Source organism: Oncorhynchus kisutch, linkage group LG16 (assembly GCF_002021735.2).
Source record: "Oncorhynchus kisutch isolate 150728-3 linkage group LG16, Okis_V2, whole genome shotgun sequence".
NCBI classification, from domain to species: Eukaryota; Metazoa; Chordata; class Actinopteri; order Salmoniformes; family Salmonidae; genus Oncorhynchus; species Oncorhynchus kisutch.
Window position 1 is genome coordinate 25,750,333 of NC_034189.2, and position 23,993 is coordinate 25,774,325.

Here is a 23,993-nt window from a genome sequence, read left to right on the forward strand (position 1 = left end):
CAGAGTTAGAATGACTGCATTTATACTATACCACTCCTCCAAATGAGCTAAGGAGCACATTGTATATTACTTAGCGCTTTATCAATGTACAAACTGTACAATTATGGTTATGCTGCACATACTACTCCGTAAAGACGAACAAAAGATAAAAGATGTTGAACGGGAGCTTGTAGATTCTCTTAAACATGCAGACTAATTGGCAGTCTTGCTACAAAGCCCCCTGGGACATAGAGAATGACAAACAGGTGTGTCCGAGGGGGTCATCTGACCTGGAGCGCAGGTTGTTTGTCCTGAAGAGCTTGATGGGAACCCAGCATTTCATGTCGTGGGTTGCCAGGACTTGAGATGTCTTTATATCTAATATTAGCCCAGAGTTTCTGGTATCCGTGTTGCATCAGATTGGTGGCGGAAATGGTCTTCATGTTTTATAATGAGATCCCAGTAGAGGGAGCGCTTTCAGGTAGTACCTTGGCAGTGTGAAGTTGTGAGCAAGTGTGGCTGGCAGCAAGAGACATTCCAATTCCCGTTAGTGCCAATGTTACCTTCATTGGTTACCAATGAAGGTAACCTTGACAATTATGTAGGTTTAAATACTTTATTTTTATTTTTTTAATATTAAGAGGAATATATTTGGTACCTTGAGACTTTGCTGTTGCTTGTGGTTGAAATTAGATTAGAAAACAAATCACGTTTACGTCTTTTAAACATTTTTCAAGGAGCTTGTCGACTCACCCACGTTTTTAGTAAATATATATTTTTTAAGGCTTTAGTGACAAACACATTAGAAACACTGAGTGGTGAGACACGGAGCACACAGGACTCGTATCATTGTTTCAGAGGACTAAGGATAACGTATTTACAAGTGAACACACAGCATTGAGTGAAAAGCACCCCTCCCCCTCTCTCTCTCTATATTTTAGTGTGCAAGGATCCACCCTATAAAGTGGAGGAGTCTGGATACGCAGGCTTCATCTTGCCCATTGAAGTGTACTTCAGAAATAAGGTACATTTAACAAGGTTTTGACCTGCGTTGCTTACTAAAGATTCCAACCTGTAAACATTTGGCTTAGCCTGATATATAGGAGACCATGATCATCCCACATTCGGAACTTTAATCATCTAAAAGTAGCATTTGAATTGTGGGTAATGGCAAAAAATGTATATATTTTTATATCCACATGCATTTGCATAGTTCTTTATACAGAATATGATAGTTAACACTTTCTTTGCCTTTTGTATGAAAGAGGACTCTATCAATATACATTTTACCATTTGGACTTTGGTACGCAACTGACTTCTCCTTTCTTTTGTTCCTACGGATGTCCCACTGCACCTCTCAGGAAGAACCTAAGAAAGTGCGCTTCGACTACGACCTGTTTCTACACTTGGACGGCCACCCGCCTGTCAATCACCTGCGCTGCGAGAAGCTCACCTTCAACAATCCCACGGAGGAGTTCCGCAGGAAGCTGCTTAAAGCCGGCGGGGTACGAGATGACAGGACTGGGGGGTGGGAGATGGAAATTTGACTAGGGGTGCATCTCAATAGCTGGTGTTTATCTTAATAGCCATAAGCATGGGTGGCCATACTGGATAGGTAGGCTTTTGCTCCAGCCTTGCTTGAAGACTTGATTCAGCTGTGAGAGCAGGGCTTGAGAATAGGCCTTCATTTCCAGTATGGCCAACCCCTGGAGAGGTAAATTATTAAATGACAAATCAGAAGTTGAAGGGAATGTAACACAATGAATAGCACTTTAAAAACATCCAGATGACATAAGAACTTTGACTTTGCTGGCCATGAGATATGAACCATGTCGGTTGCATATCAGACCAGCCATTGGCAGGCAAATGGGCTTATCAGGCCAGCCATTGGCAGGCAAATGGGCTTATCAGGCCAGCCATTGGGTGGCAAATGGGCTTATCAGGCCAGCCATTGGGTGGCAAATGGGCTTATCAGGCCAGCCATTGGGTGGCAAATGGGCTTATCAGGCCAGCCATTGGCAGGCAAATGGGCTTATCAGGCCAGCCATTGGTAGGCAAATGGGCTTATCAGGCCAGCCATTGGTAGGCAAATGGGCTTATCAGGCCAGCCATTGGCAGGCAAATGGGCTTATCAGGCCAGCCATTGGCAGGCAAATGGGCTTATCAGGCCAGCCATTGGCAGGCAAATGGGCTTATCAGGCCAGCCATTGGCAGGCAAATGGGCTTATCAGGCCAGCCATTGGGTGGCAAATGGGCTTATCAGGCCAGCCATTGGGTGGCAAATGGGCTTATCAGGCCAGCCATTGGCAGGCAAATGGGAGTATGCTTTTTTTATTTTGTTTTGTTTTTCTTTCCACTGCCCTCCTGAAAACCTTGTGTGCCCACAGGAATGTCCCCAAAACATTTTTGTGGACAATCGCTTCAGGAACATATGTAATTTGTAAGGTCCTGAGTGTTTTTATTTATTTTATTTTTAGCAGGCCCCTCTCCATGCTCATTCCAGTAACACACCAATGTTTTTTGTCTTTGTGTATGATATCCTACACCTTAATGTCTACAGGCCTTTTCAGAGGAAACAAATAAGATTGGAAAAAGACAACGCTGACTGTGACATGGTTTAATTAAGAAAGGACTGGTGTGCCATAGCAACATTTATTCCGCTTACTCCGAATGTTTTGAGGCTTTCTCCAATAGAGCTGATTGGTGTGTGAGTGTGCACTAACATGCTTTATGTGTGTCCTCCACAGCAACGGGATCCTCACAAAAGAAGTTCGGACGACTCTCAAGTAAGACTTATCATGTGTACTGCAACATTCTTCCAATTGAGATAGCCAGGTCGCAATTGTAAATGAGAACTTGTTCTCAACTTGCCTACCTGGTTAAATAAAGGTAAAATAAAAATTAAAAATATTTACAGACAAGAATGTGTTGATACTGAAGCTTCAATGCTGTTGGTCCACTCACATTGACATTGACAACAATTGGCTTTGACAATATAGGCTTGTATCCAAGAACTGTATCCAATATGCACAGTTGTGGGCAAGCTTCTATTATTTCTGAGACTTTCCCCATGTTGTTGACCAAGTGTTTCCCCTACCATTGTAAAGGCGGAACCCACCCCGCCTAGCTCTGTTATCCCACTCCTAAAAGAGTTTGACATCTGTTGGTTTCATTTGGAGAGAGGGTAATGTGAAGACAAAGGAAAGGATAGTTATATCAAAGGAAATGCTTACTAAGTAGTTTTGGTGCTGACTCACAGCAGATCATTTCAACCTCAGAGAAACCTCATGTTCCCAGTGAAGTGTTAACCCTTTGTTTACATCTTGCTGCTGGGCAAGAAATGAGATGTGTTTATTCTTCCCTCGGCTGTTGAAGTGACACCACAAACAAACCCACCCTCAAATTTAGACACACAAGGAAGCAGCTGTGTTGTCTTTTCTTTGCTCGCGCGTGCTCACTGTCATTCCATACAATGTAATGACTGTCTGTGAGCAGTTCCAGGAATAACGTGCAGTGTTAAGTGGACAAGTTTATTTTTTTGAGGTTTGCTGCTCTTGGCATCGACCAGAACGCGACGATAATCTGTTAGCCTCCCTAAAAAAGAAAATATTACAAAAATATCCAAACAAGCAGTCTTTACTTTTACACACAAGCAGCTATAATAAGCAGGAATTATGAAACAGTCCAATTCATGCGGTACTTGATATTCAAATAGATTGGTTAAGCTCTTCATTCCCAGACCATGTGGGCACAAGATACAATAGAAAACTGTTTTCCACATCAGGACAATATCATTGTTAATTTCTCTGCCCTTTTTATTGCATTGTATTATTACTATTTTACTTCTGTTGTAGATTTGATTCCCACAGGCTACATTATATATTAAATATGTCACTGATCTGTAAGTCAGGCGTTGGCTAAATGACCCCGTTTTACTTCCAGGTGATGGTAATGCAGGAGGGTTCCACATCTCTGTTCGGCCAGCACCTCAAGCTGCCCACCCTCCCCAGCAACTCCCTGACATTGACCTTCTCAGACGCTAAGAAAAGCAAGGCCTTCCCAGGGTCGAAGGTCAGTAGCGGTCTTCAGGTACAGACCAGGGCTAGACCGACTTCCCCCCCCCCCCCCCAAAAAAAAACTAACAAATAAATAAATAAAATAATCGCAGTGTACTTGGCTAGGTTCAAAGCTGTTGAGGGTATTTAAACTCTGTGGATTTTCAAAAGACTTTCAACTCGGCATTTCTTGGCTGCTGCGAGACCACATGGTCCTGTTCCCAATAACTTTCAGACACACTGGGGTCCTATGCTACCAATGACGGTTATAGCACCGGCCATACTGTATTAATTAGGCAGTATATAAAAGTCACTTTAGTTTTAAAGCCTGTTGAAGCTTGGTACGTATCAATGTTTCATTGTGATGCAATTGTTCTCTAGCGGTCTCAGAAAGCCAACTTTTAGATGCATATGTGGTATTATCCGTCATGGCCGTAAATCATACATGTCAATAAACTGGCATGTTGCTTCCATTTACTTGTTATTTTTAGGCCCTTTAAATGGTATCATTTACCGCGGCCGGGCAGAGCCCACTCTGGCAGGACTGGGTTACGAGAGGCCCAGTGCACATGGAAACGGTTTCCAATCTAAACAGACTGTGCGTGTGTGATGGATTACTGATGGAGCGGAGGGGGTCACACGCGCACAGTAGTTCTACCATTATCTTCCACTAACGTCCAATGGCAATCCACCTACTGTGGTCTCCTCTCCCTCCGGTTCACTTGTACCCGACTTGTTTTTGTTTTTTAAGTGTTACTGATTGCTATGGGCAGTCTGCCAAGTTTTACTTGACTATAACTGCATTTTTATAGACTAAATGACCAAAACTCAATTGTTGCACATAACTACAAAACAGCACAATGCGTAAAGGACCAGTTAGTTTCTTAGTTGCCTTGACAGTTATAAGGTGCATAAGCAGCTTTGAAAGTAATATTCTCTGTACATAGCACTGAGTAGCAGGTGATTGTAACAAGTAGACTGCAGTAAAGTAGATGATGCACACATCCATATACTCTGGAGTGGCAAGTACCAGTGGGGGGGGGGATCGGGTGCTGTTTTTGTGGCCAGTTAATGTATTGGGGCTGTTATTGGCGAAGCGCATCACTTTCAGACCAGTAAAACTTTGCTATAAACGGCCTTTAAAGTTTTTGGCCCTGGGCAGCCAGAGTGTTTGTTGGTGGGAGTAGTTTTGTGTGAGTGGGTTAGCAGCTTTACGTCCCAGGGTCAGGAGCAAAATAAAAGGGTTTTGGAGGTAGTTTGGGCAGGTCGTAACACCCCCCCCCCCCCCCCCCCCCCCCCGTCTAGACTTGCTTAATGGCTTCATGGCATTGATGAAATATTGACGGGGGCCAGCAGGCGTGACCCCGGGACAAACGGCCTGTGTCGTTTAGTTAGTGAAAAGAGAATGCACTGGCTTTAGTTGCTTCCATCTCCAGGTTTGCTCACCAGTCGGGCCACTTTAAGGTCACACTTACAGCTGTTGAGTCATCCCTCCCTTCCCCCACATTCTGGACAGAACAAGTTCCCAGCTCTTTTCTCAAGTAAACCTTTTTTTTTTCTAGAATAGCAGTACAGAACCCCAGGGTGGCACAAGGCTTTCTCAAAATGAACACACAGTGTTAAGACTCCTTTTAAAATGCCATGACCAGACCAAACCTTTTCTTTGCTCATTTATTTGTCTAGGGCGTATTGATTTGAGCATTGTAATCAAGCCTTCAGCGCTGGAAGCCAAGTAAATAAGTCCCTGTAGTGTTAAGTATTATTTTTTTGACCCCAACAAATCTCACTGAAGTGGCAAACCTCAAATTGCATCATCCCTAACCATTTCCCTGGATATCTAGTCAACAGTTGATCAAGACTAATTTCAGTGGTGTGTGTGTGTGTGTGTATATAGAAAAGCCCTTGAGATCAAAAATGTACTTTTAGGCCCATACCCTCCACTATGGATCAAGGGAGTTATTAGCTGAGCTCATTGACATGCTGACGATTAGCAACAAAGTGGGTCAAACAAACCAATTAGGTGTTTAGCCCCATCGTGTCCACTGACCCTGAGGCGGGATTTCTCCATCTTCCCTCTTGCCAGTGTGCAATCCTCTGAGTGTTAGTTAGGGCTGAACTAACCTTTTTCATTATGTACGTAGCTTGTGCGGGCTGTACTTAATCCAAATCATAGAACTTGTTATTCAGATAATCACTTAGTTAGTGAAACATATCAATAAACTGTTCAACTATCCATTAAACCTGAAGGTAGCTCAAAACCCAACTTAACCTTAGAGGAGGTTGTTGCACATGAAGAGTTAAAGTTGATAGCTTGATCGACCATCCTATAGGAGACTATCCAAATAAATTGAGACCTAATCTATGTGCTTTTCGCTGCAGGACGGCTTCAAAGGATCTGACTCTCTCCTCACCACAACCACCACCACCACCAGCTCATCCAAGCTCCACAAACCCTCCAAGGACTACAAGGACAAGCCTTTGAAAGAGCCCAAAAGTGCCTTCAGAGACTGTAGCAGGGAACCAAGCAAAGCCTCCAAAGATCCATCCAAGAAACCCAAAGAGAACCAGCCTCTTCGGGACAACCCCCCCATCCCCAAGATGGGCTTCAAGGAGCCCAAGGCCATGTCCAAGGAGCACCGGCAGGATGGGGGCTACTCGCACGGGGCTGGGAATGGGACAGGGACTAACAAGCGACTGTCCATCACCGACAGCGAGGACCACCTGACCAAAAAGCGCAAGAAGGGCTTCTCGGAGTTGACGTTAAAGCCGCCGGGGGGCTCGTTGCTGCCGTACCCCCAATCCCACTACTCGGAAAAGAAACTGCTGAAGGACAAATCCCAGGTGCGGCCCGCTAAAGTGCGGGTGGACGGCGGTGAGGCGCTGGGGGAGCGCAGGAAGGCGCCGACGCTACCTCCGTTCTCGGAGTTGAGGGACGCCAACGACTCCGACATGGAGGACAATATGTCCACCAAATCAGATGTGAGTGGAGCCTATGTATTTTGTGTTTGTAGGTTTGTGCGGTCTGCCTTGACCACATTGGAAGAGTTGAATTATACTTTCATGTCTTCTGGGCTCTACTCTGTAGCTGTAAAAAGATGTTAACCTACATTTTTTAAAAATAATTTCTTTAGGGATGAGCAATTCTGATACTCGTGGCCAGTGTCTGCTGGTTTTTGTCCCTTCAAATCAGTGAGTGGTGAAACCAGGTGTACCTTTGCAGCAATAAAGTTTGTCCATTTTGTTTGCACTGTTACGGCTTCACATTCAGGAACAACCGATAGGAATCAATCTTTCTAGTTAGCATTTTTACACATTACCATACGAGTATGCCCATAGAGCCTACTGGACTTTTTAGTATTAGGTAGCAGAGTGGAGTTTCTGCCTAGTGCAGGAAGGAGGTTATTGAATCCTCTGGTTTTAAAAGTGGGTCTGTTCTTTTGGTCAGTCTCATCCTCCGCATGACCAGGCAATAAACATCTAATGACCGAGTCCAAGGGGGTGGCTCATAAACATGGTTGGTGTGCAGCTGCAGAGGGGCTGCTTTTGTTTAGAAGGAAACAGGAAATGGATACCTCCTAAACCACCACCCCACCTTCATGAATTTACCTCCCAGTGCCCCATTTTGACATAGCCAAAAAAGCTGCCCATGCAAAGCGACAATCATGTTTGCAGGTTTAGAATGTTCTGCTAGATCCAGGTTGCATGGTCAACTGTTGCATTCTGAATACTTTTTTTTTAGTTGACAATTTGGTTAAATTTGATACTCTGTGCAAAGGATTAGAGATCTGGGAAATTATTTTTACATACCACATTCTAGTTCCTTTTGTAAGTGTTAAGATGGGAATAACGGAGTCATATTTAGACCTTGAGAGATAACAGTAGGCCTTTCAGAGTGTTGCCAGCTCCTCACACGTTCAGTAAAGGATCTTAACAAAATGGGGACTGTTATTAGCAGAGAAGCAAGCTGGGAGATTTATGGTTTTACGGCACCCAAGGAGAATGCAGAAGGACGCCAGGAATAGCCAAGAGCTCCTCTTCAATCTTTTGCCTTTTGGAAAAAGGGGGCAACCATTCTGCATTTGTCAGAAGCATCTCGTTATCTTTCTCCGTTTGCTTTCAAATTTTCTTTCATGCCCATGGTGTGTTCACCAGTCCCGCTACAAATACATTACACACACAGGTGATAATCTCCCTTAACCATTTCCCCGCCAGAACCAGCAGAGCCATTGCAGCCCAAAGCCAAATGTGTGCGTGTGGTGTTGGTGGGGGGAGGAATTTGCCCTACAGGAATGGTCATAAATGGGAAGTGGGGTGGGTGCAGGGCGAGTGGAGACAAATACCAGGTGGTCGGTCCTCCACAAGCTGCCTTGACGACTCTGGTGGCCCAGTCCTGGCTATCCCTGCTTACGCCTAACGCGAACCTTCATTTGATCTGGGCTTCTGCCACGCTGTGTAGGCCTGGGGGAAACCAAGGAACTACCAAAGGGGAGGGAGAAAGTAACAAGAAGAAGAAAGTCTAATGAAGGCCCCACAACTACACATGGGTAGATCATATGAACAGATTGTATTTTAGGTTAACTTCTGTCATGTAATGGAAACACAGGCTGTTTCATGAATTTGTCCTTCGGTGTAAGCATTGGCCTACTATTGCACAACAGTACACAAGTTGGTCCCTCGTCAATACAAAATGTGTAGGCTGTGTACACTGCACATGTTGCATGCCTTCCTGACTCTTTCTCAGCGCAATAGGGTGGTTTGTGGTTGGTTTTATGTTTGTGTAGTGCTACATGTCCATGAGTTAAACAGTCATTTTTGTCAGATTGATCTACTACATGACCAAACTGAGAGCGCACGGCACCTTAATTCACATCAATACGACCTTGTTTGATCAACCTTCCACTGAATTGAGAGTGAATTAACTGACGTTTTGGCCCAGTCCAGCAATGTTCATCTTGTACTTGTATCACACTTCAAATAAAATTCTAATAGTCACATGTCCAAAAATTTGCACAAAAATGAAATGGTAACACAATATAATAACAAGACTATATACAAGGAGTACCGGTACCGAGTCAATGTGCAGGGGCACGAGGTAGGATAATATGTACATGTAGGTATGGGTAAAAGTGACTTGGCAGTCAGGATATATAATAAACAGATTAGCAGCAGCATGTTTGAAGCGTGTGAAAGTGTCTGTAGTGTCAATACACTTGTTTGTGGTGTGTTGGCGTGTTAGTGTAATGTGTGGGTAGAGTCCAGTGAGTGTGCATAGAACCGGTGCAAGAGTCGTTGCAAATAACTGGTGGCTTCGGTAGACTGAAAGAGATGAGACGGCAGATTGATGGGGGCAACCTAATACTAAAGTCCCGTTTATTGTCCTATAAGAGGTCTGCTTTGGTGGCTTTGAGCAAGGCAAGACAAAAGCCCCGAAAGCAGAATGGCTGTGAGATTTACGATGTACTGAAGAAGCCCTGGCCCATAAACCAGTAGACCAGCTGCATGTTTGTTGTCGGAGGTGACGGCTATTGAAGTTTCCCTACCTTTTGTCCTCACTTCTCGCGCCTGCGCTCTCTCGCGAAAGTAATGGTGGATGTTTCTTTGGGGCCTTCTACTGTCTATTGGGAAGAGAAGTTGTTAAAACCAGTTTATCCTTGTTACAGTTGGGCTGATTGAAGGTTTCCCTGCACTGCAGCACAGGTGAAGAAAATATGCTTCAAAGGGGATATAACTGCACTACTAGGGACATACTGTATTTAAGACATGCATTTTCCTGATTTAATTTATTGTTAGTTGACTACAAAGTTGCCGCCACCATGCGAGAGTTTGTCACATTAACGATGTTCTGTTGCTGCAGCTTTTGCACAAGCACTTTGAAAAGTAACATTTAAACCAAGACATGTGTGGGTTTCCTGGTTTAGGTGCAAATCAAATGTCTGCAGTATTAAAAATGGGCTAATGGCCTTACGTGCTATGAAAATGGACATCTAAGATGTGGGTTTCTTACTCGGACCACGTGAGCTCCATTTAGTTTCTGTCTGTGTTTTTGACTCCAGCACACTAGAAGACCTCATAATTCTGAATGAAGGCTAATCTTTGGCCCTCTTGATTGACTAAGTCTTTGGATCTGAGAGAAGTTCATAAACTGTAACAAGGGTATATGGTTTCAGAGACCAGGGTTAGAGAGGGCTCTATTTGGCAGCCCGGGCCCGTAGATTAAGAGGCTGTATCCTCATAACCAGGGAGGCGATTTGTGGCTGCTCGCACGCCTCTAGAATTTGAATGGAATTCCATCTCGTATTCCCCTTGCTCTCCTGTGTAGTACAATGAATTACAGAAGGCTTTCCCCAGGGCTGAACCATACTAGGCAAGAAAGTCAGTCGCTTTGGTTCGAGTTGCTGTCTAGGGTTAGGCCTTAGCCTCTACAGTCACCAGACATAGACACACATCCTGGAAGTTGCATGTCATAGCGGGGGAAGGAGTAGATGTATCTTTACTTTGTGTGGTGTCTCGGGGCCACAGATCAGACAAGAAAATGATCTGTCATTTAGCTTCAAAGTGCCTTTCCCCTTAGTCTTCCACTTGGATGAGGTTTAAAGCTCCCAGTTACACAACCATGTGGTCACACACACACACTTGGATGCATTGTCTGTCATTGCCTATTTCTTCTGCTGGATACTGTATTGTTTTTCTCATGGTATTTTGTAGTCTTTAGCCCAGGGATGCACTCCTACTAGTTTCCATTTCTCCCTGGCTCATACTTAATCAACAAATGCTACTGATTGGCTGGAGAGGACACAGTACTACAGTACATAGACCTCTGCTGGAGAATTGGAAGAAGTCCGTGTTGGCCTTTAGTCATCATTCTCCCTACAAATAAGTTTTGGTATGTTCTGTGAAAAACCTATTTTAGCTAGGTGTGAAATGTAAATGTCAAAATACAATTTATTTGTTTACCTCTCCCTTTCTCCCCAACTTCTACCTTGTCTCATTGCTGCAACTCCCTTAAAGGGCTTGGGAGATGCGAAAATGAAGTCACGCGACTTCCGACCGATATTAGCATTTTTCGCGCATCGGTATTAGATAGAATGACGCGGCCCTGCCCGCCTGTGCGGGAAAACATTTGGTTACCACATTGGCTCACAGCAGAATCGTTTTGAAACGCAATTTTCTTGTCTGCTCATTTTAGTCAATTACAAAACTATATTTAAGAAAAGTACATGTCAAACAATTACTTTTCAACAATGCCTGCTCCAGAGCATTCTCACTACTTATAACGGTGCTAGCAGCAATATGCTAGCTACCGACCGGAGCGTTAAACTTGCCAAAACTAACGACGCAGACTAACGTTATACGCTACAAGTAGTGAGTGGAGTTACAAATTCAATATACTAAACAAGTTAGATGTTTTACCTGTGATAAAAGGTTTTCCACACAACTACGTGTAGCCTACTTTGACACTGGGTCGCTTGAAGTAACAGGGCTCTTCTCACAGGCTCTATTTCCCTACGTGGAAGCATTACGAACCGTGGGTTGGGACTTTTACCAGGTTACATGCACATTGAACAACACGGCCTGTTTAGGTAATTCTGTATAACAAAATATTGACAAAGGTGGCTCTCTTACAATAGTGGTGAATGGGAAAGAATGTTTGACTCAATTTGAGTGTGGTCGAGGGGAATATCGACTCGGTGTATGACTTGAATGGGATTTGTTCCACATTCTAACACATTAGCATGTGTAAACAGTGACAAACTAAACCAAAGCCACGGATTGCCGTCATACCGTGTCCATGGACTACTTATATGGCAAGGAAACCAATTTGTCTTTGTGTAATTTCTGAACTATCCCTTCAATTCCTTTTTTCTGTCGTCTTCCCTGCTTATTTACATTTTTAAAAAATATTGAGGGGATGAGTTGTGGCTGATTTCTTGCGATATGGAGGACGAAACCAATGATGACTTAGTCACGTTTGGCTTAACCCACACAGTGCTTCAAGAGCCAGCTAAAATATAACACTGACAAATAATACTCTTCCTTATTTTATGGGCATGTGGTTGACTTTAGTAGTATGTCTGTGCTGTTTCACCTAACTATTTGTACAATGGTAGTGGGAATTTTAAGCAGTGTGGCTATTTTGTTCTGTCTTTTTATGTTTAGCTAGTGGCTGGTTCTTGCATCTTTTCAGCTGTTGCACCACAGTTGCTGTCTGTCAGTTTTGATTGAAGTCACTTTTTCATTAGCTTTAAAAAAGTAATGTACCGTACCGTTACAGCTTTGCTATTAATCAAGGCAGGGTGAAGGGTAAGGGATAGGCCTTGGTAATCTCCAGCTCTCTCCTTCACTCTCTCTCTTTCTCTCTCTCTGGGACACAGCACAAATGCCAGACCAGATGATTTTTAACGTGGTGCTCTCCACAAGCTCTGAAATGCCCTTTATTTTTTTTTACAAGTTTCTCGTTTTTGGCTGGACAACCAAAGACGAAGAAAAGCCTCTTGATTTACAACCGAGGCCTCTGACCATGCATTTGATGTCAGCGAGACACCCAGACAGACAAACAGGCTGTAAAATGCTCCAAAAAGAAAGGGAGAGCGAGAACATCAAAGATTCCCTCATGACTCTGTGGGACCCCACAGGGGGGCTTGGTTTTAATGGGCTTACCCCTACACTTGCCAGCCAGACACTTGTCAGCATCAATACTCAGCCCAGATCTTGGTAGAAGTGAGGGGAGGAGGAGTTTTTTTGTGTGTGTGTGGTAATGGAAGTTTGTTGACTCTTCCCCAATTTGGAATGGAAATCGTACACAGCCTTGCAGCACACCTCACAGGCCAGACAGGAAACCGAAGCCACACCATATAAGGCATAGATCCATCACCTGGAAATTTTCCAATTCAATTAATTATTTTTGTTGCCTCAGGAAAATAGCTTGTCCTCTCCATTCAGGCTCTATTCGATTTTTAAATCCACCGTTTCTTTGTTGCAGCAGGTGTATTCATAAGACTGCCCTATCAAGCGTTTTATAAGCTGAAAACATTTTGTATCAGCCCTGTCCTGGCTGTAAATCACTGCTTTGTGCTACCTTGGCTGGAGGGCCAGAACACTTCTGTGAGTTTGGTATTGTTCAAGAGACCCAGGCCTGGTTCTTCCAAGGGGTCATCTGAGAGGAATGTAAACAAATTAATTCAGATTAACTTTAATGGCTTCTTCAGATTTCCTTTTGTGCAGCCTTCTAAGGAGGATTAACTTAATGGTAACTTGCAGATTTTCATCTCTTTCTCTACTGAAAGGAACTATCACCCCCTTTGCACTAACTTAAAACAGTGGCAAAATGTAAAACTTTTTTGTTAGACTGACATGGATATGAAAGTTGGTGTAATAGGTAACAGAACTTCTGGTGTCATTTGGAGCACAGTAGATTGGTACATTTAGGCACTCATCTTCCTCCCTGGTATGAGTGTCATGATATGATAATGTATGATGTCCTCCTATAGTCTCTTAATTCAAATACCCATCTCCTTTTTGTTCACTCAAATTGTCTTGGTTAACATAATACCATCAATTAGTGATTAGCCCATACATGAAGGAAGGAGGCATTTTCAAAGTATTGGAACCAAGCCATTGCTCACCCACACATGTTAGCGTTTCTACAGTGACGGGAGAGTGAATGTTGTGCATGTACGTTGTAAATACAGGAGCCCCTCGGAGCCCAGCCAGTAAACCTGTCACATTCTCTCCTTATTGGCCCATGCCAGGGATTTCATCACTGCCACTCACGCCACCGGGGTGCCAAGCCTGCTTACAGAGCCCTGTCTTCCTAAGGATTTAATGCACTTAATAGGCTTTCTGGACTCTTATTAGCTATTATGGCAGCCTATAACCATAAGCCCAGTAGGAACTGTACTAAGGAGAAATTGAATGGTTGGGAGAGCCACATATCCAGTAAAGAAGTTGCAGATGCCTCCTGCAGTGCTAGAGGCGTCACTACAGACCTGGGTTTGATCCCGGGCTGTATCGCAACCGGCCGTAATCCGGAGTCCCACAGGGCGGCACACAATTAGCCCAGCGTCGTCCGCATTAGGGGAGGGTTTGGCCCCCCAGGGTTTGGGGGGGCTTTACGTGGCCCATCACACTCTAGCGACTCCTTGTGGAGGGCTGGGTGCCTGCAGGCTGACCTCAGTCGTCAGGTGAACGGTGTTTCCTCCGACACATTGGTGCAGGCAGGTGTTAAGAAACGTGGTTTGGTGGGTCGTTAACTTTTTGTCAATCTCTGATTTGAAATGTATTTGTTAAAATTATATTTAATACTGGACATGCACACAACTTGCAAGAATTGGGAAGTATTTGATGCTTCTACACCTCCATTGCTTGCTGTTTGTGGTGTTAGGCTGGGTTTCTGTACAGCACTTTGTGACATCCGCTGATGTAAGAAGGGCTTCATAAATTGCTGGTTTTATTTAACCAGGAAGTTCCATTGAGGTTAGACTTCTTTCCCAGTCGAGACCAGTGATCAATATGTTTTTCTCATTAGAATTTGTTTGTATGATACTTAGGCACCATGATGGCTCTGAATAGGACCAAATTCACCCCAGACCGCTTGAGTTGATATGGGCGTGCAGCCGTGTGAAAGTATTATGTGGATGGGTATGCGGGAACTTAATTGGGATTTTCTGGCTTGCTCCAGAAATGTTGTCTTTTGTATGTGAAAATTGAACCAAATTCCCTTTTTTATATTGACATGCTGCAGTCTACCTTTCAATGGTTGCCTTCCTGCCCAACTGTCTATTTAGTGTGTTGAGGGGGGTGAATACTGCTTTCAACCTTGTGAAGCGTTGTAAGTCTACCATGTTTGGGTTTGACAAGCCCAGATTTACGGTGGAAGCAAGCACTGTTATGCCTTTTTAGGATGGAAGATAGTCCCAATTATCTACAAACAAAAATTCTGATCTCCAATCCCCTCGCATTTCTACGTGACACACACACTACCATGGCCCTCTGTGGAAATGTTATGCCCCCCTAACTAGACTTGAAGCGTGGGCTGCGGACTCAGTGTTTTGTGTCCAGTGTTTGCACCCTACCCAAGGGGCTTTGCACTCTGTGAGCACTGACATTTGCCATGTAGTAGATCATGTCTGGGTCACTGATCTCTCTTTCCCCCTCCTCTTCCCAGTCGGAGCAGCCCAGTCCAGCCAGTTCAAGCTCTAGTTCCAGTTCAGGATTTGCAGCCAGCCACAAACGCCAAGGTAACACCAGAACCTATGCATACACACTTTTCTCCAGATCACCTGGAAATGACAATCATTCTATTTTTATTTATTTATTGGCCACCCCAAATGGGGTATAACATGTTGCATCTCTTCCCCTTCACTCCCATGTTGTGATTTTGTTCCATGGACACAGTGGCTGAATTCGTCCGCAGGAAGGTAGGGGCCGTCCCTGCCACAGCCCACACAGGTAACCTCACACCTGACTACACAATCCATGGATGGGATCGCGAGACTGGGCATGATTAGTCACTATCAAATTGTTTCCTCTTTACGAATGTTCGCTCTCTCTCTACACACAGTGTTGGGTCCCCTTCGTTCAATAATTCACGACCTGCACTCCGACGACAACGAGGATGATTCGGAGGAGGACGACAACGATGACAACGACATGGACTCTGACCTGGAGCGACAAATGCACACGCACATGACACACCGCCACCGCCGGTAGGTAGTGCCTAGGTTTGTCATGGCAACATGGCCCTTTGGGGGGGGCCCCCAGGGTCATTTTCAATGGGGCTTTAATGAACTGGCAACTTAAAGGTTACTGGTATTATATGCCATCTCAGGTACTACCTCTACCGTTGTGCCCTTAAGCAAGGCTCTTCATCTCAAAATAGCTTCAGGGATGCTGCTCTGACCTTGTGCTCTGTGTGTGTGGTTCGATTGGATGGAAAAACAACCACAAAAAAAACATTGTCCTATTTGAATAATGGTCCATTATCAGTAATACAGTTGTATAGTATTCCAATGGTTGTCATCCTCCTTTTCTGCAGGGTCAGCTTGAGTGACGGCACTGAGAGTGAGAACAGCTCAGCGCCTTCTCCCCACTCTCGCCACGAGCCCCCGCCTTTAATAAACACCAGTAATAACCAGGTAAGACTAATAAAATCATCAACATTATGAAATTGAACACAGTTGTTATTGGTTTTAGACACGGCTTGTATGGAAACATCAGTCTTAGCATCCTATAATTCCCAGGATGCGTTTCCCTTGTGCGCCAGCCACAATGCTACTCGTAAATAATGACCGTTGTGTACATTTTAAACAAAGCAGTGGTTTTCCAGTGGGTACATATGATGATCCCTTATCTGGGTCGTATTCACAAAAACAAAATGAAAGGAAATGGGTCAAAATTGGGAGGGGCCTACCTGAACTTGGCTAATAAACGCTTGTTTTTCGTTACCAAAGTTATTGCTACGTTGTGTACTGATGAATACAACCCTGATGTCTTGCAGATACTGGAGGTGAAGAGCCCCATTAAGCAAACGAAGCAGGATAAGAATAAAAACATTGACTGTGACAAGGTGAGTAGCTTCCTTGTTGTTGGGGTTTTACAGAGATAAGGTCATATCGGTGTAATTGAACGGTATTGTAGCCAGGACATTTGCAGTCCTAAATCGAAGTGTCTGCGGTCACCAAGGCTCTTGCAAATGGACAGGAGACAGTCTTCCTGATAATCATACGGTTAGTCTCCCTGTCATAGTCCCAGATGGTGTAAATAGGTAACGGACATGGTTCAAATGCACACAGGAAAGTTGGAGGTTTGCTTTGGTTTGCACTTTTGCGACAACGCAGTTGGCATCGTTGTCGTCCCAGGCAAATTTTAAATCAAACCACGGCTCACGTACATGACATTCGGATTTGACCCAGTTAAAAAAAAAAAATCAAGTCTTGTTTAGTTGAACTCATCCCCCATGCTGATGGCCCGTGCTTTCCATCTCTCTCTCTCAGGCTTACCTGGATGAGCTGGTGGAGCTACACAGACGACTGATGACACTGAGAGAGAGGCACATACTCCAACAGGTGTGGTCCAATAGTGTTTTGTTTGTGTGGGTTTGCTGTACTAATACATGTGTTCTCGGAGGATGAACCCGTACGTTTGCCGGTTCATGTTTGCATGTAAGATGTCGCTTGCTAGGGTAGTTTTGTTTGGGCTTCATGCTGTATCTGTTACACAGCACATTATAATTGAGGACTTCGTATAGGTGTCTGGCAATTATTGATGATTTGGCTAACCTTTTTTTCTCCACTCCATCTAAAAGTACACGTCCTCTTGCTTATGTTCACAAGGCCTATCATATGACCGCATTAATGGAGATTCCCAGCCACCGTTGCCAAGGAGTGGGCTCGCTCTCCTAATGAGAAGTTTGGCTCCGAGCATCGGTGGAAAAACTCCTCCCCGCACAACATCAGCGAACCGAGCGCTAACTCACGGCATAATCAAGCTAATCCTCAGAGCGCTTGGAGACTTCAGTGTCATAGCAGTGTTTCACAGCCTCTGAATGAGACATGTGAATGATTAACTTTCCAACCTCCCAATGCTATTTTGCCTCTTTTTGGAAAAACCGCAATGGAGTCATTTCATTTTTATTTTTATTTTTTTGAAGAAGAAGAATCAAGAAAATGTGGCCAGTTTATTTTCAATAGAAATGAATCTGTAGCATCTGCCAAAGTGCTGTCCTACCTGACCAAAACCAGGTCCGGTAATCTTGGTGTGGTTCCTTCTCCCCGGATACGGGGGGAGGGGTGTGTGTTGAGACTCTGCTTGAAAGCATCTGAATTCTATCTTCCATGTCATAACAATTGGCCGAGTCTCCCTGCACTCCTGGTCCGGCCGGCGCTCAGGGAGGGAGGGAGGAGAAATGCGTTCCACATGGAGGCCCAACCGGTGCTTTGTAGTATGAAACGGATCAGGCTAGGGTCACCCATTACGTTACAACACCGCCACGGCGTCAGACACCGGAGTTCCAGTAATCACTGCAAGATAGACGCATACACACGCACACACTTCCCTATCGGAGGAGAGCTGGAACCAATAAGACACCAGCCAAGGAAAAAGCATATTTCCTATTTGGGCCTCTCCCTCTCTGATAGAGTTCACATGCAAGGAGTACAGTGGAGTGAATTAGGGGGGGGTCCCCATTCCAAATTCATTGTAGTAAAAACCGACACTAGCCCACCCACCTTTCAATGACGCTTCCCACAAATTTGTTTTGAATTAGTCTATTGTATAGTGTGCGGTCCAACATTGTCTGACTAGGCTGCTCCCTGAGACTGTATAGGGTGGAAACTCTGCTGCTGGTCAATATACCAAACATTAGGACAACTTCCTAATTATGTTGAATGTGGATGATTTAACAAAGGAAATGTGTACAATTCCTCCGTACTTGGTAGGATTAGGGTTTACAGACTGTAGTCTAAGGGTTTGTTGACTTTCTATCTGTGACTTCTTTCCCCTCACAGATAGTGAACCTCATCGAGGAGACTGGACACTTCCACATCACAAACACCACTTTTGACTTTGACCTCTGCTCCCTGGACAAAACTACGGTGCGGAAGCTCCAGAGTTACCTAGAAACGTCTGGAACGTCATGAGGTCTTGGAGCTGCTGGCTGCTGCAAGGAACAATGTTGGAAGAACTTAGGAATCTTCCTCTTTTGTTCCCCCCCACCCCCAAAAAATGTACTTTTCACTGCAACGCAAAAAGATGACCTGCCACGGCCGGGCCCTGCCCCGGGTCTTAGTGCCTGGCCTTCTGGTCGCTCCACAATGCTCGTTGGATCCTGTCTCTCCACGCGACCAAGGTAGCCCGTAAGCACAGACCGGATCGGCGTGTCGTCACCCTGGAGATGAGTCCTGTCGACCAGGAATATCACCCAGAAAGCCTTGAGAAATTCCACAGTTGACAAAAAAACGTGGTAAAGAAACCGTGACCTTGCTTTTAAAACTAATGTGCATATTATTACCATGTATTGAATTTTTTGGCGTTCTTTGTGATGAATGGTGCATGTTCAACACTGCCTTACCACGTTTGTCGGTCTTTATTTATTGAGTTGTGTGTGTGTGTGTGTGTGTGTGTGTGAGAGAGAGAATAGCAACACTGAGTTAGTCTTGTGCAAGCACTTCACAACATGCATCGCTCTGGAAGGACGGTGGAGCAGCGCGTTGTCATCACAACGTTAAGTTTTAAATGATCTTGTGACGGATGACTTGAATGGCAATCAAACGTCCCTCTATATGAAGATGGCAACTCTACCCTCTCCTCCAAAACAATAATTGTTATCAGTGCCCACCGGTACGAGCTGAAGACAAATCATGAACTCAAATTGTTGAAATTAACACTTGTATATTCCATTCTTGGTACCAAATCTTTAATTGATGTATTGGACAATGACGAGGCAAATTTCCAAAGTGTGCTGCATGTTGTTTTTACAAGCTCTCACTTGTATTCCGCTGCTCAAGTTGAAACCAAGCCTAGTGTTTGATCAATCTATTCTGCCCTACCAAGCAAAAAGGCAGTAACTGCTCATAGCGTGGAACTGATAGAAATGGCTTTTATTTACCTTGGTTTCACAGTAACTTCATGCAGTTACTGCTAACATGACCCCCATTTTCTACAAAATACAATAGAGGCAGGATACATTTCCACATGATTAAGCATGTATATGTTGCAAAAATAACACATTTTCAACCAAATGAGCAGTTACTGCCTTTTTTGCTTGGTTGGGCAGTATTGTAAGCAGGCCTGAGCTAAAAAGGAACTATTTTGAATCCTGGAATTTTAGGAGGAAAAATTGTACTCTTACGAATGTAAGACTGAATCTTATTTATTTCACGGTGACCTCCGTTGCCAAATCAAAGTTGTGCATTAGAATTGAGAACTGAACTGATATATTTTTTTTTTGTAACTTTGTCCTTTTTGCTAACCTGAGGAGTTGAAGTTAATTTTGTCTGCTGAGAGCGATGCCTCAACAGGAATACCAGTGGTTGTAGCTGCTCACAGGGCCACGCAAAGGCAGAGTATGTTGCATTTTTTTCTTGACCAATGTCAGTCTTATGAGTTTGTGTATTCTTAGGACATACAATAAAAATGCTGTGTTTTGTACAGATGAGAACATGTGCAACCTGTGGTAAAAAATAGTTAGTCACTGTAAATGTAACATTTTTTGTTTGTTTTTGACTTTGTTGCAATGACATTTTGTAATTTCTCTTTTTTTTCTCTTGTCAAAGCCCAAAGATTTTGGTTTTGGTTGGGATATTGTTTATTTGTATATAAACGTTGTGATTATTAATGTCATCATTTCTTGGAAGGTTGGAAAAAATATAACATTTTGGTATTTTAAACAATGGTAGCTTACAATCATGTGTTTTAGTCAAAGCTATAACTGGCTTCTGGTGGATCCACAACATGCAGCAAATTTTTGGGGTTGATTTAATCACTATTCTTCTAATTAGTCTGCCGTTTGAATTGTATAAATGACCACACTGCTCCCCCCATGTTTCTAATTTGGGAGGGCAACACGATTACTTCCTGTATACAGGAGTGTACAAAACATTAGGAGCACCTTCCTAATATTGAGTTGCAACCCCCTTTTGCCCTCAGAACAGCTTCAATTCGTCAGGGCATGGACTCTACAAGGTGTCAAGCGTTCCACAGGGATGCTGGCCCGTGTTTACTTAAACCGGTCCGCCTGGCACCTACTACCATACCCCGTTCAAACACAAATATTTTGTCTTGACAATTCTCCCTCTGAATAACACACACAATCCATTTCTCAAGGCTTAAAAATCCTTTAACTTGTCTCTTTATCTACACGAATTGAAGTGACATCAATAAGGGATCATAGGATTCACCTGGTCAGTCTCATGGAAAGAGCAGGTGTTCTTAATTTTTTGTAGACTTAATGTATATGAATGCTTCTATTTGGAGAGAAGTGAGTGCTGGGAATAGTTATACAATACCAACCTTTTTCAAAGGGACGTGTCTGTTCAGGATGGTGCAACGTTACAGAACAATAGGCATAGGCAGTCATTTCTGCTCTACAGTATACATTGCATTTCTATCTGCATCATTCGGAACATTTCGCCCTATTGAATACACCCCCTCGGTTATCTGTATATCTAGCACTAGCAGTCATCTCAATCTCCCGTCTCTTGCCTATTGAGATGTATGGGGGGGTACATGAGGTTGCAATGTAGTGCAGTTCTGTGTTGGGTTGAATGTGGAACTTATTGTCTCTGTTGTCAGTTCTACCAGATCTGACCCATTTACTGTGTGTTTTCAACTTGCAGACTATTTCCTATAAAATGCACAGTTGCAATTCCTTTTTGTGAGGACATTTGGTTTTGTGTGATTCAAGGTTTCACATTCAAGGTTTCATTCATGTCACTGAATTCCAATGACAACGTGATCATTTGATTACCCTAGTTTTCTTCAACTAGCCACTAAGTACTGTATAAACGCCACTATTCCTTTTAAACAAAGTGTTGATTTATTTCTCAGTGGATCTTCAAATGCCCAGTGTTTCAGGATGTTTTGAATCCTGAATCTTCGAGACAAAGTAAATAGGTAGCCTTTTCCAGGCCGTGGGGGAGGAGCCCACAGTATGTGCCGTTTCTGTAGCATGAGAAGTACACTCCCTGAACAGGACCCTAGTTTATCACTGAGACATAAAAGCAACTGTAGTTCATGAACCATTTATTTTTATACATAACTCAGGTCAGAATGTTGATCCCCTCTTTTTTTAATTAGCTGACACGGTTTGTGCAGCACGTGGTTTTTAGGTTTGTCAATGCAGGTGGTCGGACAAATGCTTGGAAGGCATCCAGACTCCCCATTTTGTGGCGGGGATGGGGAAGTATCATGCTCAAGCCTTTTATCAGGGAAATAACCTTTTTTAAAATAGGATTTTCAGCTCGTGTTCACTGTATTGCTCGCCAATTGAAATCCTCGCAGATTCGTTCAGAGCTCGCTGCCAAGGTTAGCTGTCCTGGGCCCTGTCCAGGAGTGTGTGCAGATAGAAATGTGTCTCAACCGGATATGATTTTTCTGTCATGTAGAATATGGAATTATGTCTGTCTGCTCTTCATTACATTTATATCTGCAACACACAGAATATATTCCTGTTCATTTTGATCCGTGTGGTTGAGAGAGAAGTAGGGAGAGGAGGATGCCACTTTAGACTATTGAGCTGTACCCCCTACAACCTGCCCGGTAAGGACCTTCCTGTCTGTAAGGACAACTCTGCTGTGTCCCAAATTACATATTAATGATGTAGTGCACTATAATGGGAATAGGGTGCCATTTGCGATGCGTCCAGGGAGTCGCAGGTATAGTGTTGGACATGGGAAGGCCATGGCCACTAACGGACATGCTAAGCCAGCCAATTTAACACATTTTCAGCAGCTGTTTAATGAATTGGAGCAGCTGGACGATGGTGATGCCAAGGTATTTTGAGAATGCGATTTACAATTCTAATCGCATTAACACGGCGCCATCATACGCCTTACTCTGCCATTCCACAACGTGTAAGAGCCAGAGGCTACTCCAGTTGTCCATTGACTGTTTTCACACTGTATTTGCAGCGGCGGGAAAGAGTCATCCCAACAGAAGTCTTAAGGAGACATTATAGTTCTAGAAGAAATTTTAAAAAGTCACTACTATTGTTGCAAAAAAATGATCAGTTCTTATATGCAGGTTTTTTGCCTTTAGGAAGTTGCTTAATGACAAAGATTGAAATCGCTTAAATAATCATTTATAATGTTTCGTTTTTGCTGGAGTCCCTTTTTTAAAGACAATTCCACAAGCTGTTGTGTATGGATACACTTGTTTTGCTGGCAGACCTGTTTGTCAGTGATTTATTAAGAGGGAGTATACTTCTATCGTATCACACCATTTTAGGAAGAGGATCTTGTTTGGTCTGAGCAGTGCTGCCAATTGCATCAATTCAAAGAGATCTGCCTTTCACTTAAGCTGCTTTTCAATGGTCTGGTTTAAGTATACAGTATGTATACATATACATGACGGTGCAGGCTGCAAGGCAACAGGCCTGATCCTCAGCTTGTCCAGCTGCTTTTTCTCGCACAATGATAGTTATGGATTGGGCATGGCTGGATCCTTCAATCATTTTCCCACTCCTTTCCTCAGTGTGTTTTTAGATACGTTTTTTTCAACCATGGTTTCTTAAGCTCTTCTCTTGAACTCTACACTCATTGTGATTCACTGCAGCTGACACCATGCCCTGTGTATATAGCCAAGTTATCGTTACACATTGTGCATTTATTCCTTATCTATTTTATTTTTTTAATTCTCTGCATTGTTGGGAAGGGCCCGTAAGTAAGCATTTCACTGTTTTACAAAGCATGTGACAAAATTTGCTTTGAAATTAGTAGCAGGGCTATGGCATATCCCTGAACGTTCCAGAATGGCGTGAAAATGGCAGCCATATTGGTCAGGGAGAAATCCAAACCAGTCTATTTGGAATGAATGGCAGTAGAGGCATAATCCTGTTTTTACTTGTGCAGGAAAATAAAAGTAAGTCAGGTGATGTATGTAATATTTAATGTAAACCCTTTTGTTTTCTTGTAAAGCTGTGCGTGCTATTATGATACAATATCAGTACTTGTTGTATTTACAACTTATCTATACTGAGCAAAAATGTAAACGCAACATGTAAAGTGTTGGTTTCATGAGCTTAAATAAAAGAGCCCTGAATTTTCCATTTGCACAAATATTATTTCTCTCTAATTTTGTGCACAGATTTGTTTACATCCCTGTTAGTGGGCATTTCTCCTTTGCCAAGATAATCCATCCATGTGGCATATCAAGAAGCTGATTAAACAGCATGATCATTACACAGGTGCACCCTGTGCTGGGGACAATTAAAAAGGCCCTCAAATGCACAGTTTTGTCACACAA

At 43.5% G+C, this 23,993-nt stretch overlaps 1 protein-coding gene across 5 annotated transcripts in view; it reads left to right on the forward strand.

Annotated features, from left to right (window-relative positions):
* mllt3 (MLLT3 super elongation complex subunit) overlaps nucleotides 1-23,793 on the forward strand; it is a 46,280-nt gene extending 22,487 nt beyond the window's left edge. The window contains exons 3-14 of one of the 5 annotated variants that reach the window (XM_020504254.2): nucleotides 921-1,003; nucleotides 1,320-1,484; nucleotides 2,727-2,765; nucleotides 3,922-4,068; nucleotides 6,414-7,013; nucleotides 15,199-15,271; nucleotides 15,429-15,482; nucleotides 15,595-15,739; nucleotides 16,069-16,168; nucleotides 16,531-16,599; nucleotides 17,027-17,098; nucleotides 18,539-23,793. In XM_020504254.2, coding sequence (XP_020359843.1) covers nucleotides 921-1,003; nucleotides 1,320-1,484; nucleotides 2,727-2,765; nucleotides 3,922-4,068; nucleotides 6,414-7,013; nucleotides 15,199-15,271; nucleotides 15,429-15,482; nucleotides 15,595-15,739; nucleotides 16,069-16,168; nucleotides 16,531-16,599; nucleotides 17,027-17,098; nucleotides 18,539-18,670 — 1,679 coding nt within the window. In that variant the 3' untranslated portion in view covers nucleotides 18,671-23,793. The remainder of the gene's footprint in view (nucleotides 1-920; nucleotides 1,004-1,319; nucleotides 1,485-2,726; nucleotides 2,766-3,921; nucleotides 4,069-6,413; nucleotides 7,014-15,198; nucleotides 15,272-15,428; nucleotides 15,483-15,594; nucleotides 15,740-16,068; nucleotides 16,169-16,530; nucleotides 16,600-17,026; nucleotides 17,099-18,538) is intronic. The other 4 variants (XM_020504257.2, XM_020504255.2, XM_020504258.2 and 1 more) reach the window with 4 other exon arrangements.
* Nucleotides 23,794-23,993: the final 200 nt, after the last annotated feature.